Source organism: Sinocyclocheilus grahami, unplaced genomic scaffold, assembly GCF_001515645.1.
Source record: "Sinocyclocheilus grahami isolate Dianchi unplaced genomic scaffold, SAMN03320097.WGS_v1.1 scaffold1266.1, whole genome shotgun sequence".
In the NCBI taxonomy this organism is placed as follows: domain Eukaryota; kingdom Metazoa; phylum Chordata; class Actinopteri; order Cypriniformes; family Cyprinidae; genus Sinocyclocheilus; species Sinocyclocheilus grahami.
In genome coordinates, this window is record NW_015506445.1 from 131,471 (window position 1) to 150,559 (window position 19,089).

A 19,089-nucleotide genomic window follows, 5' to 3' on the forward strand; every position below is an offset into this window, starting at 1 on the left:
TCTCAAAATCATGGCGTCTTAACAGGCTGGTCTGTTTAGATGAAATACTTCCTGTAGTTTATGTGTGTCATTAACGTAATATGACGAACAGGGGACATGTAGCATTCATAAATATTGCCGTTTTTTACTGTTTTCATAACAAATTTGTGAAGAGCAATAATGGAACAAATGAACATGAGCACATTAAATTTCATTACATTTAATAATGGCAATCCTACAAAAAGTAATACAAAAATTAGTAGCAGGTAGATTATTGGCTAAGCAATGCAGTTTCTCTCATCCTCTATGAGCCGCTGTGTGTATCGGTGACTGTAAGTAAATGTCAAGTGCTGTGTGTTTAGTTGTGCTCCTTTGTATTCCCGTGAAGGACATGTTGTTGGCATTTAGCAAGAGGCATGACGCACCCAAGCAACCAACATATTTACAATGTGTTGATTGCTATCTGTGAATAAATCATCCCGTATTGTAAAAGATTTCCAAGCCTATTACAAGCCTGTTTATCTTTATCGTGCATGGGGAGCGGCTTCTGGCTGGCTTCTCATATGGATGTCAGGTGCTAGGGAGTTTCATTTGCACAACACCCAGTGGTGCATATGCCTTCACACCAAATGTGCCTGTCTGTTTGACACACAGTCTAACCGCTGACACAACTGGCACCATCAGCATAAATGATGTGCTGCTGTGCATATGGTATACACCGCCATTAGCAGCCGCAATGAGATTGTCGACGAGATGTTCAAGGTAAACAGGGACCTTTGAACAGTGACTCAGATGATATAAACATCTACTGCCATGTAAGGCGGCAACATCCTCATTCTTTACCCCTGGGGATGTAAGTATGAAGTTCAAATTCAGTAAACTTGGGAATTATTTGCTCTACTTTAAGATCATCGATTTGTATGTGGGTGTTTCCTCAGCTATCTACACTTTTGGCCCTGTGGACTTTCAGAAAATAAACTCTCTTTAGACACATTTTTCACTCTCACTAGTTTATTTCATTTGTCTGCTAACATTGGATATACAGGCATCACAGAAAAAAAATCTGTTATGTGCGCCTCAATGTCATTTCCAACACATCTTAAATTATGTATCATGCTTTATAGCATTTTATGATAAAAGAGATGGTTTTAAAACTTTTTTTTTGGTATCAATTAAACCTATGGATCGCATTATGTATTGTAAATACACGATATGAAATAATATGTTCACCCTTTTTGTATAATTATAAAATTATATTTATATATTGATTATATTAATATGATCAACTCCTAAGACATAAATATGCCAATAGTTTAAGAAACACCAAGTACACTGTGATATATTGTGTTTTTAGTAACCATATAAAAGATACATTAATTTGAAGTGAAGTGAAGTGAAGTGACGTGACATGTGGCCAAGTATGGCGATATGAAATAATATGTTCACCCTTTTTGTATAATTATAAAATTATATTTATATATTGATTATATTAATATGATCAACTCCTAAGACATAAATATGCCAATAGTTTACGAAACACCAAGTACACTGTGATATATTGTGTTTTTAGTAACCATATAAAAGATACATTAATTTTCCTCCATCTCTGACAAGTTGAGCTGCTGTGATAGATACTGTGGTTTGGCTAATTTGGCAGAGCTGTTGGAAGCTCTAATGATAAAAGCTGTGCAACGCTCTCAGCTCTTAAGACAAACACACTCAGATACTCACACTGACTGAGATGGCACAAGGATAATCATTAATTACTACTGCTATTGTGATATTGTCCACCCACACTGGGGACCAGAGAGAGAACTAGTTACCTCCAGAGGCTTTGAAGTACCCATGTCATTATACACATTTGTGTCCTCATAAACCATATATACCAGTACACATGTACACACTTTTCCTCCATCTCTGACAAGTTGAGCTGCTGTGATAGATACTGTGGTTTGGCTAATTTGGCAGAGCTGTTGGAAGCTCTAATGATAAAAGCTGTGCAACGCTCTCAGCTCTTAGGACAAACACACTCAGATACTCACACTGACTGAGATGGCACAAGGAGAATCATTAATTACTACTGCTATTGTGATATTGTCCACCCACACTGGGGACCAGAGAGAGAACTAGTTACCTCCAGAGGCTTTGAAGTACCCATGGGTTGTAGTACCCATGTCATTATACACATTTGTGTCCTCATAAACCATATATACCAGTACACATGTACACACATACATGCTTTTAAACAGCAGTGTATCTTGCACAAAGAGTTTAATCTCTGTCATCTCTCCACAGCTCTCTCTTCTGGCAGAGGTGGGGTTCGGTGGCTCTCTTCTCTATGTGGATCCCTGTGATGCCCCATTTGGAAATAAGACCTTTGGGGTGACCCTGAACCCAGGTGGGAACCCGTTTCCTGAAGAAGATGCCAGAAGTGGTAAGTATCTGCAACAGACACTTACACCATTACACTGTAACCTTCTTAAGGTTTTATTTTATTTTTTACATTTTATACTCTCATCAAAACTTATTTTATTTAGATCAAGTGGAGAGAAAGAGATCTTGGTATTGCATAATTCTGCTTGACAGTGAGATCGTAAACTCATTTCCTGAGTGTTAAATAAAGTATAACTTTCTTGCAAAGACTTGATTAACATGCATTTAACAATAATAATAATAATAATAATAATAATAATAATAATAATAATAATAATAATAATAATAATAATAATAATAATAATAATAATAATAATAATAATAATAATAATAATAATAATAATAATAATAATAAAAATATGTATTAACCTAAAAAATATCTTTAGTGTTTAGGTGGTCAGGCTTTACTTTCAAGGCAAACACTTTTAATCATGCTGATAATTTTCACTACAAAAAAGAAATCACAGAAAGATAATTACTGCTTTTGGGCATCTATGACGCTTGTGCACTTAAACTACCTCTTCTCTAATTAAACGTTCCATTTCAGCCTATTATTTTTAATAATGAAAAAAAATGGAATTTAGTTTCTGACTTTGTTTATGAAATCTAGACTAAGTTATGTGCATCTTATAATAAAAATGATCCACTGAAGTTTATGATAGCAATGCACCATTGTGCCGCTCTAAAACCTCTAAGGTTTTTAACGCTCTAAAGTATGTGCTGTCCATGGTGCTGAAAGTCAGCTATATGTGTGCAGCTGTCCGTGGTACTGAAAGCGAATGACCTACAGTTTAAACAATTTTTATGTTTTGGTGTATTTAAATATCTACTGTTGACTGTAGCATTGTGCAAATATAAAACCTACAGTGTGTGCTGTCCATGGTGCTCAAAGTCAGCTGTATGTGTGCAACTGTCCGTGGTGCTGAAATCAGATGTCTTACATCAGGGGTTTTCAAACTTGTCCTGGAGGTTCTCAAGCCCAGCACTGCACAAGGACATCTCAATTTGAAGGATCCTTAAAAGGCAGTTTTCATTTCGCACCCTTTATTTGGCCTGTTTTGACCACAGACGTTTGTTATTACCTGTATTTTTCATACAGTTTAAAGAAATTTAATGTTTAACAATAATAATAATAATAATAATAATAATAATAATAATAAAAATATGTATTAACCTAAAAAATATCTTTAGTGTTTAGGTGGTGTAATGACTTGTATCATTTATTTATTCATTATTAATTTGTAATTAGAGGGAATTAATAATTTTCACTACAAAAAAGAAATCACAGAAAGATAATTACTGCTTTTGGGCATCTATGACGCTTGTGCACTTAAACTACCTCTTCTCTAATTAAACGTTCCATTTCAGCCTATTATTTTTAATAATGAAAAAAAATGGAATTTAGTTTCTGACTTTGTTTATGAAATCTAGACTAAGTTATGTGCATCTTATAATAAAAATGATCCACTGAAGTTTATGATAGCAATGCACCATTGTGCCGCTCTAAAACCTCTAAGGTTTTTAACGCTCTAAAGTATGTGCTGTCCATGGTGCTGAAAGTCAGCTATATGTGTGCAGCTGTCCGTGGTACTGAAAGCGAATGACCTACAGTTTAAACAATTTTTATGTTTTGGTGTATTTAAATATCTACTGTTGACTGTAGCATTGTGCAAATATAAAACCTACAGTGTGTGCTGTCCATGGTGCTCAAAGTCAGCTGTATGTGTGCAACTGTCCGTGGTGCTGAAATCAGATGTCTTACATCAGGGGTTTTCAAACTTGTCCTGGAGGTTCTCAAGCCCAGCACTGCACAAGGACATCTCAATTTGAAGGATCCTTAAAAGGCAGTTTTCATTTCGCACCCTTTATTTGGCCTGTTTTGACCACAGACGTTTGTTATTACCTGTATTTTTCATACAGTTTAAAGAAATTTAATGTTCTGCTTTAAGCATCTATTGATGACTATAGCATCATGTAAGTCTAAAACATATATTGTGTGCTGTCTATGGTTCTGAAAGTCAGCAGTGTATGTGCAGCAGTGCTGTTGTCTGTGGTGCTGAAACCGAAATGACTGTATTTAAGAGTACTGCCCATGACAGAAGACCTCAGCGCAGCCCTGGCTGACCCTGACTTTCTGCAGTGCAGGATCACTGGGACGTGTCATTACTGGAGTGCTAGCGTGGGCTTACAGCAGGCTGCGAAGTCAGGGCACAACAGGGCATCAAACAGATGTCTTAGCAGATGTTTCGTGCCTATTTTCTCTTCAGCAAAGCCCTTTGTCAGAGCGCTCCACAGGAAATGAGTACAGTGTGAAATTATTCAGTGGGACTATTGTCCTTGTGACAGTTTTGTTTGTTAGTGAGAGAATATATGCAATGTACTCTGGTGAACCAATACACAGAACAGCAGAGGTCAGACTCTAGTTATTTTTATGCTGTCTTCATGATCCATAATATAAGTTCACATTTTGCTTAGTCCTCTTGTAATTTTGTGTGTCTGTTTGTGAGCTTATTATATGATTTTCTGCAGATTTTATGATCACTGGCTGTAGATGTCAATTTATGACTTTGTTTAATCAAAACCATCATAGAGAGGTGTGCTATTGATATAAATGTTGACCAAATATTTGCTTTGAAATATTATTTTATTGGTTTTTCCAATAAAAATTAATTAGGAATAATGATCATTCAAACCACCTACTGGTAAACATGTATTGATTGTTTGTGAGAGTTCTTCTATGCTTTATTTAGGCTTAATTATCAGCTGTACAGTAATAATTGTGTTGCTTCCATTTTAATTTAATCTCTTTGTTGTACGTACATACTACCTACTGATACAGATTAAGTTAAATAAAAGCAGATGCCCTGGATAACACATTCTTGCTTAGTCCTCTGCTAGACAACTTGTTTTAGCCCCATTGAGATTAATATTTACAATGGAAAGAATGACATGCATCTGCACAAATTAGTGAGTCAGACATTTTGATTGATAGACACTTGATTTATAGTTTTGTTTGCTGATTGGTCACACATGCACTTTTTAATTTTCTCTCTCCTGTTCTGATCAATTTATGTGACGTTAAAGGAATATTCTGAGTTAAGTACAACTTAAGCTCATTGCACAGCATTTGAAATGTGCTATAAATGCTGTACTGCAAAAATCTGGGTTATAGTGAGACACTCCGAATGGAAGTGAACAGGACCAATCATTAAACCATAAAAAAATAATAAAATAACAATACAATAAAATAAAAATAACTTTTTGAGCTGTATAGCCACAATACATACTGTAAATGTGTTAGCATGATTTTAGTCACTCGCTGACCTTGTAAAATTGTGTGCAGTTTTACAAATTTGTTGCATACCTTAGAATGATTGTAAAAACATTTTTTCAGCTCAAATAGTACAAGTATTAAAATAATAATTAATGTAATCATTTTTATAAAAGCGTAAACTTCATATCAGTGGTGTTATTGTTAACAAAAAAAGTTATTTTGATAATTTAAATAAAGCAGATATAAAATAAAATATAAATATTAGATGAAAACGTAAATGAACATTTGAAATGTCTTATAGTAGCATAAACCTTAAAATAACTGCAAAAATTATGATTGAGATTTTCAGCTCAAATAATTGTAATTGTTTTTATATAATAGTAAACTTCACATCAGTGTTATGGTTATTCTAAACTTTTTTATTTATTTATATAAAGCAGAAATAAAATATAAATATTATTAAACTTAAAATGTCACCTTGGCGTCTAATTGAAATAAAATTGAAATACGTTGAAACAAGCAAAAAAAACTGAAATAAGAATAAAGATAAATAAGGGGAAAGAAACAAAACAAATTACAAAAGAACACAACAAAGTTACTAAAACTTGTCAAATAAGCTTTACTTATACTGAACCCATGATGTTTCTTTAAGCTGGTGTAGTACATGCAGGCCCGTAACCAGCTATGAGGCCAACGAGGTCCGGACCTCGGTAAATTTTTCATGTTCAGAAATAAAATGTGTTCTTTGAATGACTAATTTGCTGTTAAACTCCTAATGTGAATGCCTGCATGACATGTATAATTCAGTTTAGACAGTTTGCAAGAATGTTTAGCATCCCTGTTATGAACATGATCGCTACGAGATGCTGGCGGAGTGAACGAGGCTTGAGAGTTGTGAGTGAGGGCGCGGGATCAGCTATATAGTTGCCAGATCAATCTATTAATTATGAACATGATCGCTGCTAGATGCTGGCGGAGTGAACGAGGCTTGAGAGTTGTGAGTGAGGGCGCGGGATCAGCTATATAGTTGCCAGATCAATCTATTATAAGCGTTTCTGGACTTGTCTTTTCCACTTAATTTAACACTTTAGAAAGTTAATAAAGTAGGAAGTTGCAGTTTAGAGTCAGCGATATCTTTATCTTATCTTATTTGCAAAAGATTGGAAATAATTTCGGTTTATTTTTATTTTTGTTTTTTGTTTGTTTTAATATCAATATCTGGCAACACTACATTGCCGGCACTTAAACTGAAAGCAATCAAAAAAGCCCATGGACAGGTTTTTGCTGACAGGATACGACATTCGGTAAGGGAAACGCAAAAATGATCATGATATTATCGGTCATAAACGTTATCAACGCTGTCAAAAACAGTAGCATTTAACACTAGTACACACAGATAGGTTACAGAATGAAATGAAATACACAAAAACTAGCCACGAAGAAGCATATGCTATGTCATTCAGTATAGTTACATTTTCACAAATCATGCTATAAACTTTCATAAGAGCACTAGACAAAGTTCACCCTTAAATATAGTAAAGTATTAACACATTTTGATGCAATAAATAGGGTATGATTTAAAATTAATCATCACTCCAAAACAGAGAAAACATCTTTCACAAACATCTACATGTCTGTGGCCTTTAAAGTCTTTATAGTGTATATAATACACTATAAAGATTATACATCTTTATGTATATACCACCCCCCCCACACACACACACACCCGGACCTCACTAATTTTCAAAGCCTGGGTACGGCCATGCTTGAGACAAGTTCCATGGCTTTACCAATGTTCAGAACCCTCCCACAAGATCCTCCACGCTACTGTACACTCTTAGACAAAAAGACACAAAGCTGCCACTGGGGCGGTACCCTAAAGTACGAAAGCTAAAATCTTTGTACCATTAAATGGTACATATTAGTATTGATATTGAAAAAGGTTCTGCCCCTGTGACTGATTTCTACCTTTTTTCAGAGAGTGTATAGCCTACTCATTGCACCTGTGCTTCTGGGCCCGATGAATTGTAGTGACGGCCTAGTAGTCCCAACATAGAATCTGACAAGCAACAATTGTGAAGGACATAAAACTGTGTGCACCTGCCTTTAGACGACAGGATATATTCCAGGATCCTGTTTACTTATGACTTGTGAGTGAAACAAAACAAATAACATGATGCCTTTAAGGCTCACGTGGAAGCATTTGTCTCTAATACCAAAAGAGAAAGCCAAGCGCATTGATTCAATCAGAGGAAATGCTTTGTGTAGCTGAATTGCGGCCTCTGGAGAACACGTGTTGTGCGGTTTTATTGAGCCGTGACTTATTTTGTTTATTTTGGATAAATTCTCCCATCCGCTGGCATAGAAAAGCATCGCTTTCTTTATTAGACTTCTGCTCTGTTGGCTCATTGCTTTCTCCTTTTTTGATTACATAATTTTGTTAACCTTTAAAGCCGGGCACATATCTGAGGGAGAGATATGTGAAATTTGTGGGGAACTTCAATTTTTACATGTTAATTTCAAGTTGCTGACAGGTGGTTTTATTCACATGGAACGAATTGTGTCCCGTGGGTTATTTAGAAACCTTGTTGAAGTGAAAAGAAGCCTTTGACTAGAAATGTAGTCATTTGCATATTTATTTAAATATGCCACAGCTATGGGACCCATGCAGGAGTCTTTAATGAACAAATGCTTACCACTGCTGCTAGGAAGAGAAACGTCCTCTGAGCAATGTCACTCAAAACCATCACAATGTGCCCGCTCTGTCTGACTTCTCCTGTGGGTATCTCTGTCTTATGCCCTCTTTCTTTCTCTTTTCATTCTCTCTTTTTCTCTCTTTTCATTCTTTATTTCGCTTCAAAAAAAAAAGAGAATAGATATAAACAATAAACACTGTCCTACACAGAGAGCAACTGATCTGTTTGAATAGAAACTGACAAGGTTACTCAAAGAGACAGCATAAAATGTCTATATGTGCCCTGGATGAATCTGTGTTTTTGAACCATTCGGTTTGATAGAATGATTTACTCACTCAAGACAGTCACTTCTTGCCACTTAAGCCTCTGTTATACTTTTTGTGTGTGCGAGTGTGTGAGAGTCCACTAGGGTCCGCGTGACATAAAAATCTGCATGGACGTCGCCATGTTACTGTTTCTGTTTTTACTGTTCAAGCTGATCTACTGCGCTTGTGTGGACCAGCATACACTTTCAGTAGTATAAATACAAGTAGTCCGCGTCTGTCCGAACTGGAGTATAACAGAGGAATCACAAAGAATCTAAGAATCACAAAAAAATCCTCACCACTAATACACAGACTGACAGTCTGAGTGGAACATTTTAGAATTTAGAACTAGAATTTTATTGTTGTCGTTTTTAATTATTCTAAAGTTTCAGGATTATAATATTTTATTCAAAGAAATTAACATTTTTATTCAGCAAGGATGCATTAAATTGATCAAAAAGTGAAGACACGTATAATGTTCCAAAATATTTCTATTGTAAATAAATGTTGTTTTTTTCTATTCATCAGATAAACCTTAAAAATAATAATTCAGCTTTGCCATCACAGACTATAACACTTATTTTATTAAAAATTAATTCAAAGACTTCTTTGAAAAACATTTAAATGTTATAGAACCCAAACTTTTTAAAAATTAGGTTATGTTACTCACCAAGACATATATTTATACTGTATGTAATATAGCTCCAGGTTGAAAAACCTCTTATTAATGAATGCTTTGACCAGTGGTATAGTTTGCAAACCTGAACAGTCACTAAGCTTTTTACGGAAGTTTCAGAGCTGAGTTTGTGCCATGAAAATGTAGCTGATTTGTTTGGAATTTTTATGCTCTTTGTTGACATAATTAGATTTTTTTTATTCACTAAAGTTACAGTTTGCAACTTCATGTTAGAGTTCCTCGGTCCTTAACTTAACTCATACTGCTTTTTATAATTTCCATCCATTAGTACACTCAGGTTCTTTTTTTGTTTTGTTTCTTTGCAAAAAAGACAGAGCATCACAACAGAGCGAGAATAAAGCACTGCAACGTATGATTACATTTCAAGAACCTTTTGTATCGTAATTATACTTCAAGTGGTGGTTCGTTTACTTGATGAGTAGCTTGATTACTTGGGCTCTAGGCGCTTTTTAAGGCAGAGTTCATTAGGAATGCTTTGCCGCAGTGCCGCCCTTTCCCGCTTCTCAGAGCTGATCCTCATGTGTTCTCTTTACTTTCTGCCCTTAAATCAGTGAGCATTTGGAATGCACTCAGGCTGAAAATTACCTTTTCTTCCATCGCTATCATATGATTGGTATTCCAGCTAATAGACATGCAAATAAAACAGAGGGTGCATTGCACTCCACACAGAAATGTGGCACTTGGTCAATAACATTATGGAAATGTTGCTTCTTCTTCTTCTTCAGCTCTTTGTGTGAGCGCGATAGTGCCATTGGCAAAGTGCACAAGGGCCTTGAGTTGAGGAAATTACTCTGCCGTGCCGTCTACATTTTCTCAATAGCGGCACGTCTGTCCATTTGGCGTGATTAATATGTCAGTCTTATGTTGAACCGCATGTCCTCCCGTCATTGCCGATGTAATGCATTTTTGAGTCTATTTATTATATATTTTACTCTTGCGAAATGTGAAAGTGGTGAAATTTTCAACGTATCATGATAACTTTTTTTGTAGGATTTCTACTGAAATAAAAGACTGTCGCTTACAGCATTTGGGAATATAATAATGACATTTTGGAGGTTTAGATGTGTTTTTGATGGAGGATGGGCAGGCAGCAGCACTGCAAGCCATAAGCTTCCTGTCATCTCTTTCAGAAGGTCAGAGCTGCCCCCTGCCTGGGCTGGCTAGGACCGTCTAGGACCATCTTATCTCATCTGCAGAGGGTGGGTGGGCTGCTTAGTTCGTCCTGTTGCTTGGACCCCCACTGTGCCAGAAACGTGGCCCCTGTCAGATGGCTGTAGTTTTGCCTTTATTGAATCAAGAAAGGAACATGATGAAATACAAAGAGCTGTGTTTAACACACACCCAGGGCATTACACGAAGCCAGATCTTCTAATGCTGCAGATATGCTGTAGGGGTACACAAGACATTTTGGTAATGAGAGAAAAATATCTCTAATGTTATTTTTGGACTTTGGGAGAACCCTTTTAACTAGGTTAAAAACACACTTACACTAAGAACTGGTTATAAGCAGAATTTAACCATGCTTAAAAAAATACATGTTGTTACATTAATACTACAAATGTTACATTATGTATACATGTGGTCAGAGAGACCTCAGGTATAAAACATGAGAGCCAGCAATATTTGCAGTACAGTTTAAAGTATAAACTAGATGAGTACACAAGCTTTTAAGCAGTGAAATGAGTGAGAATGAGAGAACATTATTGAATTATTTGTTCTTTTTTCTTTTTTTCCTTCCTTTTTGCTTTCTTTCGTGTGTTCTTTCTTGCTTTTGTGCTTTATTTATTTATTTGTTTGTTTGTTTGTTCAAGTTGTCAAAGTAAATGTCTTTATTATTGTAAATGCCTATATGGGTTTGGATTAGTTAAGAGTTTGTGAAAGAGATGAGAGGAATACAAAAAAAGATTTTAAAAAAGACCAATTTTGAAATTAGAATTATTCTTTGTAAATATGCAGCATTTGGGTTAGTTTAACATAAAAAGCATAAAGCCAGTTTCAACAAAAGCATGGGTTAATATCTTTATCAACCCCTTTTACATACACTACTTTATGTTAAACATGTCAGTATTTTATTAGTAGTAGTTTTAATATGAAACCTAATTACACATAAGTGTGTGTTGCTTAGTAATGAGAATTTCAGTTTGTCCAAAAGTAATACAGATAGCAGCAAATCAGGTACCACCAATTATTTATTTTTTTGTTCTCACAGTTACAAACACATCAAATAGTTTTTCATATCTGTGAGCTGACAATCTGTTGATGACAAATAATAAAACGGTTTATAAACTATCTGACCTCTATTACTCCTTGAATGTTTATCTATCTATCTATCTATCTATCTATCTATCTATCTATCTATCTATCTATCTATCTATCTATCTATCTATCTATATCTATATCTATATCTATATCTATATCTATATCCATCTATCCATCTATCCATCTATCCATCTATCCATCTATCTATCTATCTATCTATCTATCTATCTATCTATCGTCTGTCTGTCTGTCTGTCTGTCTGTCTGTCTGTCTGTCTGTCTGTCTTTCATCTCATTATAGATAGATAGTTAAATTTGCCTCTGGCTAATCAGAATACAGAAATATCCATGGTCTGAAAGATTGATGAACACTGCTTAAGTGTTATAAATCTGTGAGAATGACCTTCTTGTTTCTCTGCTTTAGTGTACTACAAAAGTCGGCCCAGTATTTCTAGAAGCACCTAGTCCTAATGTTATTTACTTTTTGTCCAGTGCTGCTGCTGTCGAGCCACCTCTCACTCATGAACCTCCCCTGCATGGCCCGGTCCGTGCCATATATCCTGAGAGACTTGGCCACAGTTTAGCCTCTGCAAATTGGGAATAATTTTAACTGACAAGAATTTACAGTTGTGCCTCTCTTCAAGCCTTCTGGCTCTGAATCCATTCCTCTCTAAGCATGCTGAGTGTGTGGCGATTATGGCTTTAGCCAGAAGCAGAATTTACACATACCTCCACCTCACAAATGGGCAGTAATGAAGAAGCTAGTGTGCTCGCTCTGAGCAGGAATGTGTGTGTGTGTGTGTGTGTGTGTTTGTGTTCGCATGAAGGAGAGGGAGAGAGTGTGTTTTAACAACATTGGTGTGAGATTTACCTCTGATGCCATTTGGCCTAAAAACATGCTTTTAGTTCAGACTGCAACTGTTTTTTGCCCCTCAAGATAAGCTGTATTTACCAGCATTATAGACATTAGAGTCTATATCCATAAACATGTACAAGCATATGGGAAGTATGCATGATATGATGTGATAACTGTGCCATGCAATGTCGTTTGTTATTACTATTCTATGTGTTATAACTATTATAAACAGTTTTTTATACGTTTTTATATTTATTATGCATACATTTTTTTAATATATTATCAATAGCAAGCAACGTGGACATGATTTTAGGTAGGTTATATACACTACCATTCAAAAGTTTGAGGCCATTAAGATTTTTTTATATATAAATTAACGTTTTTATTCAGCAAGGATGCATTATATTAAATTGTATTACATTGGCAATAAAAAGGATGCATTCAATTAACAATAAAGACTTTTACATAGTTAGAAAATATTTCCATTTTAAATAGCAAGTACAGGAACTTGCTACTGCCAATACATACACAGATATGGTGCTGTGAGTATTTAAGACATACTGCTGCTGCACAAATAGCATATATAATAACCCATAGCAGATCTATACATGTGCAGCTGGGGAGGTGGCGGATTTCAGAGGAACTCTAAAAGTGCACTGTGATTTGCTCTATAGTGAATGCTAACCAGCCATTTAAATGTAAAGCAGCACAACTGTTTTCAACATTGATAATAATAATACATGTTTCTTGACACTGAACACTGGATAAATGCCTGAAAATTCAGCTTTTCCATTACAATTATGTTTGGATTATGTTTTAAAATAGATTAAAATAGAAAACAGCTATAAAAATTGAATAGAAAATAGAATATAATAAAATTGTATATATGTGTGTGTGTGTGTGTGTGTGTGTGTGTTTGTGTTTGGATTATGTTTTAAAATAGATTAAAATATAAATAAATAAATAATAAATACATTTTATATATATATATATAATTTCAAAAGTTGCTTTTCGTTGTACCAAACTTGAATTTTTGCTTTTCTTCTGTTGCTTGAAAATACGTGGAATTGTGTGACATTGAGGGCATGTAATGATCTGTGTGTTGTGTAAGGCTCCTGCAGGTGAGAACACAAAGAGAGAAGTTATTAGGCTGTCATTAAATCCTAATCATCATTAAATGAGAATTTGCCATTCCCCATGTCTGCTGATACTCCATCAACTAATCATAAAAACATATTAAAGGTCGATTAAGAAAGTAGTGTTTTTAAAAAACCCAGATACCACAGTGAGGACGAGGAGCCCTCATCCATTTTTGGCCCACACATCTGTGGTGGGTTACTGTTGAGATCTTGTGTCATCTGCATCTGCTATGATGCCGTCTGTGAATTTTTCATCTGATGCAGAGCAATGGAGCTATACACATTCACTGAATACTGCCTAATGGATAACAGAAGATTTATTGGTTTTGTCATATCTAGAGTGTGATTTTGTAACAGTAGAAAGATCTGAAGGATGATCTGAAAAAATACACTCACACACATTCATCTAACAAATGAAACTTGGTTTCAGCCACAGAAGGTTTGTGGTTATTTTGAAACACAGCATTATTCCATAATGTATTGTTGTGTCAGATCGACTATTTCCTTTGGGAATGTGATGAGCAGGTCCAGGGAATTGAAACCAATATCACCTCATAACAAGTTTATTCAGTGAAGAATGTTGTAGTATTTGCTGGTTCCAACTTTCTTTATCAGCTGTGGAACTGAATATCAAGGACTGTTTTGAGTTGCATAAATCCAAATCACTCACAAACCCATGTGCACAGCAAACATGCAAATAACATAAGGTTGTCTTCGACACTTAAACTGCCATCTGTGAGAAATGGAAATGAGCATTGATGTTACAGGGTTCCTGCAGGATTATTAAGCTCAAATTTAAGACTTTTTAAGACCTTTTTTAAGACCTGCACAAATAAAATCAATACCATATGAGCGGGGTAGGGCAATGTCTATACCATACAATAAGAAACTGTAAAATTACTGTAAAAAACATAATTCACAGTTCAGATACAAGTTTTCACAAATACAGAAAGTTTTATAAAATTATCAACTTTAGAGTTCAGCCTTTAAACTATTTTTAAGAAAATGGATGAGTCAAAAGTATTAATTATTATATTAATTGAAACAATTATTATCAATAAATTATTATATAAATTAAATAACATAAATTAGGGTTGGGTGATATTGACAAAAAAATGATATCTCGATAAATTTATGAGATTTTATCGATAACGATAATTAGACAATATTTTGCTGAGTGTGTAATTGTGCACACAATTAATCTTTTCCAATACGTTTTTTGGGTATTTTTACCTTTAAGTCATTTTTTTCTAAAAGTGTGCACCATCTTTTGAGTCAAATGCTTGCATTTGGGCTGTTACCAAGCAAATTAAATCAGTATCAACAAAATGTATCTTTGCAATGCAGAGGAAACACAGAAGCTGCATCTGAAGTGGCATTTATACACTGTTTAATGTAGCTCTGAGTGACATGGAATACTTTAACCTGCAGTTACAAATGCATAGCTAAATAATGTTTTGATATTTTAAACATAAAACATTCAAAACTGATGTTTGAAATTATTAAAAACAATGAAAAGGCACCTTAAATGTGAAATTAAAACTGCCAGTAGGTAGCAGCAAGTCACTGTTAATAGTGAGTTATTGCGATTGAACCGAATCATTTAAACGGTTGATTCATTCAGGAACGAAACACCATCATGTTGCTCAGAGACGCTCAGAGTGCTGTGGTGTCTAAAATGTAAGTCTCCTAATATTAACTTATTGTTTATTAAACCTTATTAAACTGTTGGATAAAATCAATATCACATTTGTAATCATGCTGACTTTTGGAGAAAAAAAAACGTCACTCTTCGTGTGATATTAACTATATGAAATTGTAACGAATCAGCTCATGATGAAATATGAATAATTAATCATAACTAGTTATAATTAATTATGAAATGATATAAATATATACATTTTCTGCCCCATATCTTGAATGATGTGATCATTTTAAATACATTTTAATAGACTGATTCAAGCAGTGAAAGAACTCACTCTAAAAGTATATGCCCACTAGTTTAACGTATGTTACTAGACTTCATCACCTTAATGTATGCATGCACTCTGTAGGTGTGTTTTGTTTGCTTTTCGTGATGTACTCGATAATATCAAATCACACACAGTTAAAACAACGATTATGATGATATTGCAGACTATACATATTGCACACCCCTATACTGTTTCGATATTTTTGTCTTCTTATCGATCCACCAGTTCACATTAAAAGCTGTGCGTGTTTGCAGTGTAAAAACATGGGTGGATTTTCACATTTGTCTGAACTCTGATCAAAACAACATTTTTATTGAAAGTGCACATTCATTCTCTGTCAGCAGGTGGAGCGTTTGGTAGAAATATCACTGTTTCCTCGTAACGGCAGAACACAAAGCAACGCAGCACCGGACTTTGAACGTTTGAACGATCTTATTCTATTTGTATGCCTGTAGAGTGGCATAGAAATGGTAATCGATTAGAAAAGAATAAATATATGATCCGAATGTAGGATTTGAACTTGATTTGTATCTTCCATTTAATTAAATTATTGTGGCTTTAAGTTGAACCAAAAGCTCAACTTAAAGCCCTTACATGATTGTTTACCGTTTTGTTTTGCTTTGTTTTGTCTTGTCTTGTCCCTGAAGAATGTCGTAGAATTGGTAATCAATTACAAAAAGATAAATGAATGTGTGGGATTCAGGGCCAATTTGTATTTTCTGTTTTATTTAATACATTTTTTTTTAATTCATTTAGTAGATTTTTTTTATACAAAGCAACTAACAAATGAGGAATATGGCAACTGATTCCTCATAAAGAGGCAAATAAACACAAGAAGTGCTCAAAATACAACGTTTCAGACATTGTTAAGTGAGGGATTAAGGAAAAGTGAAAGCATAGAAAGCTTTTTATTTTTGTTAACTTTTAATTCAGTTTTTAATTCAGTCTCTTGAATATTGTCAGGGATTCAACATTCTGAATGATTATTTACCGACCTCAGGCTTCTGGTTGGGATGTAGACTCGTAAGAGCAAGCGGAAGTAGGAGGAAGCGGAACCCATGGCTGATCTGTAACTGAGCATCAGTGTCTTGAACTTGATGTGAGCCGCAACTGGTAGCCAATGCAGGGAGATAAAGAGAGGTGTGACGTGTGCCCTTTTGGACTCATTGTTTCGTTTTGTGTTTCATTGAATTAGAAACAAAAAGCTACTGTATATATACTGTATATTACAAATATTGCCCTACCATGACTATTTATCATTTGTTTTGTTTTGTCTTGTTTTTTGTTTTGTTTTTTTATCCTGAGGCCTGTCTAGGGCTCAGTAATTCGTCACGTTAATTTAAATGCAGCATACTTCACTTTTCTTTGATCATTGTTAAGTCAGAGGCACTACTGTTCATTTTTGCATGGTTGTTAAAGGAGGGTGGAGACACAGTGGCGTGTGTCATGTGCCTAATGAGATGTAGTGTGTGGCACACATCTCACATACACACTCTTCCTCTTTCTATTTTTCACTTTCTCAAGGACAGTTTTTACTATGTGTTGAACTGAGAAGTACTGACTGTTCTTAGAAACAGAATAAAGTACACTGACACGAATCTGCATCTGTACATCTTGTCCCTTTCAATAGCTGTATTGTCCAAATCTATTGAGCTACCTTGTTGCTTAATGCCTACATGTAGGGAACTAATTCTATGGCAGCATCTTCCTAACCACAGGAAGTGGAAGGAATTTGATTCACAATTGAGCCTTATAGAATTAGCATGTTGCAGTGCAATAGCCCCAAAATACACAACACACTCAAAATAGGACAATTTTGGGTTGACTTTTTATCAGTACTTTCAGTAGTTTGAATAGGCTTAAGTATATGTATAGTTAACATTTCTCTTGCCTTTTCCACCTCTTTGGAATTATTTATTTATTTTTTACTGACCCCTCAACAATGCAGTTTCTACATGCGATTTTGACATCAGTCTTATACATTTAAGACTATTATTAGCTTCTCAGCTTCTGTCTTAGATCATTTCAAAGATGTGATCATTGGAGCTGATCTCTGCGTCTCATTTACAGATGACTCTGCTTCTTAACTCTGTCCTTTTCTCTTTTTTTATTTTGGTTTAACCAGTCACCCATTCTCATATCAGCACCTTGAATTCAAAACTACTGAACAGTGATACATGCATTATTTCTCCTCTCTGCCTCTTTTTAAGATGGACTAACTCCCCTGAGGAGAAGAGAGTGAATTTCCATTGTTTTTTATTAAAAAAGTCAAAGACAGTCAAATATATACACTACTGTAGAGAAGTTTGAGGTTGTTAAGATGTTTAAATGTTTTTAAAAGAAATCTCTTATGTATACCAAGGCTGCATTTATTTGATAATAAATATGGTAAAAACTGCAATATTGTGTGAAATATTATGATAATTTGAAATAACTGTTTTCTGTTTCAGTATATTTTAAAATGTAATTTATTCCATGTCTTTAACATAATGTTTGACTAACATACAGGCTATTGTATTTATGCAGCGGTTTTTGTAATATATTCAAACATTATTGATTATGCCACAAGTAGCTCAAGCTTCTTTCATTATCATAAAATATCTATTCATCTTCTCAAAAAGAAAATATATTCAAGACTAAAGCAAAAAGGGGATGTTAATTCATTAGATGTATCTCCATTAAACCATACTTAATGCGTCAATCATTTTCCAGGAACGCATTATACAATGTAATGTTGCCCATGATCGTATAGTAATGTAGTTCCCTTTCAGTCGGTCACTCTCGACGTCACGTCGGATGACCGACGAAATTGGGATCTCGCTTAGAGGGACCAATCTACTTCGAGTGTAAACTAAACGAGCCAATGCACATTGGCATGCGATTATTGCATCCAGCTGCTGCTGATCACAGCGTGAGTATAAGTAGGCAGCAGATGCAGCGCATATTCAGCTTTTCGCTTCGCAGCCGAGCGATCACATCGTTATGCTCCTGACTACTCTACTGAGAGAAGAAGACTGAACGAGTTCAGCGCGCTCTTGGAGAGCTCTTCGTGTTGGTGGACGGCGCTTCAGCGGTGGTGGTTTCTCGTGTCAAGTGGGTTGCACACATCAAGCTGCACTACCCCCTGTTTGTGTTGCAGATGATCATCTCCCCTGTGCGCCTCAGCACGCTAAAAGAGCTTTTTCTCCTAAAAGAGCAATTTCGGGTGCGTCTTTTTAAAGACGACGTTGCTTGGCAAACTTGACGTTACGTCTTTATAAAGACGATGAGGGTCTTGCTATGGACAACGTATCACCCGGGCGTTCTGGATGCGTTCGTTACCTGGCGCTGGGTGATGGTCACGATCGCTGCCTCTCGTGCCTGGGCATCAGTGGAGCGGTCGGTTGTGATGCAGACAAAAAAAAAAAAAAAGCTGTGTCCTAATACCGCCTCCTACCGGCAGGGAGAACCGTGCCTCCCCTCCTGGGTCTGTAGGTACT

At 35.4% G+C, this 19,089-nt stretch overlaps 1 protein-coding gene across 1 annotated transcript in view; it reads left to right on the top strand.

Moving 5' to 3' along the window:
* Nucleotides 1-687: 687 nt before the first annotated feature.
* LOC107568636 (inactive N-acetylated-alpha-linked acidic dipeptidase-like protein 2) overlaps nt 688-19,089 on the top strand; it is a 43,740-nt gene continuing 25,338 nt past the window's right edge. Inside the window, exons 1-2 of the mRNA XM_016254608.1 lie at nt 688-741; nt 2,275-2,413. Of these exons, the coding sequence (XP_016110094.1) occupies nt 688-741; nt 2,275-2,413 (193 nt within the window). The remainder of the gene's footprint in view (nt 742-2,274; nt 2,414-19,089) is intronic.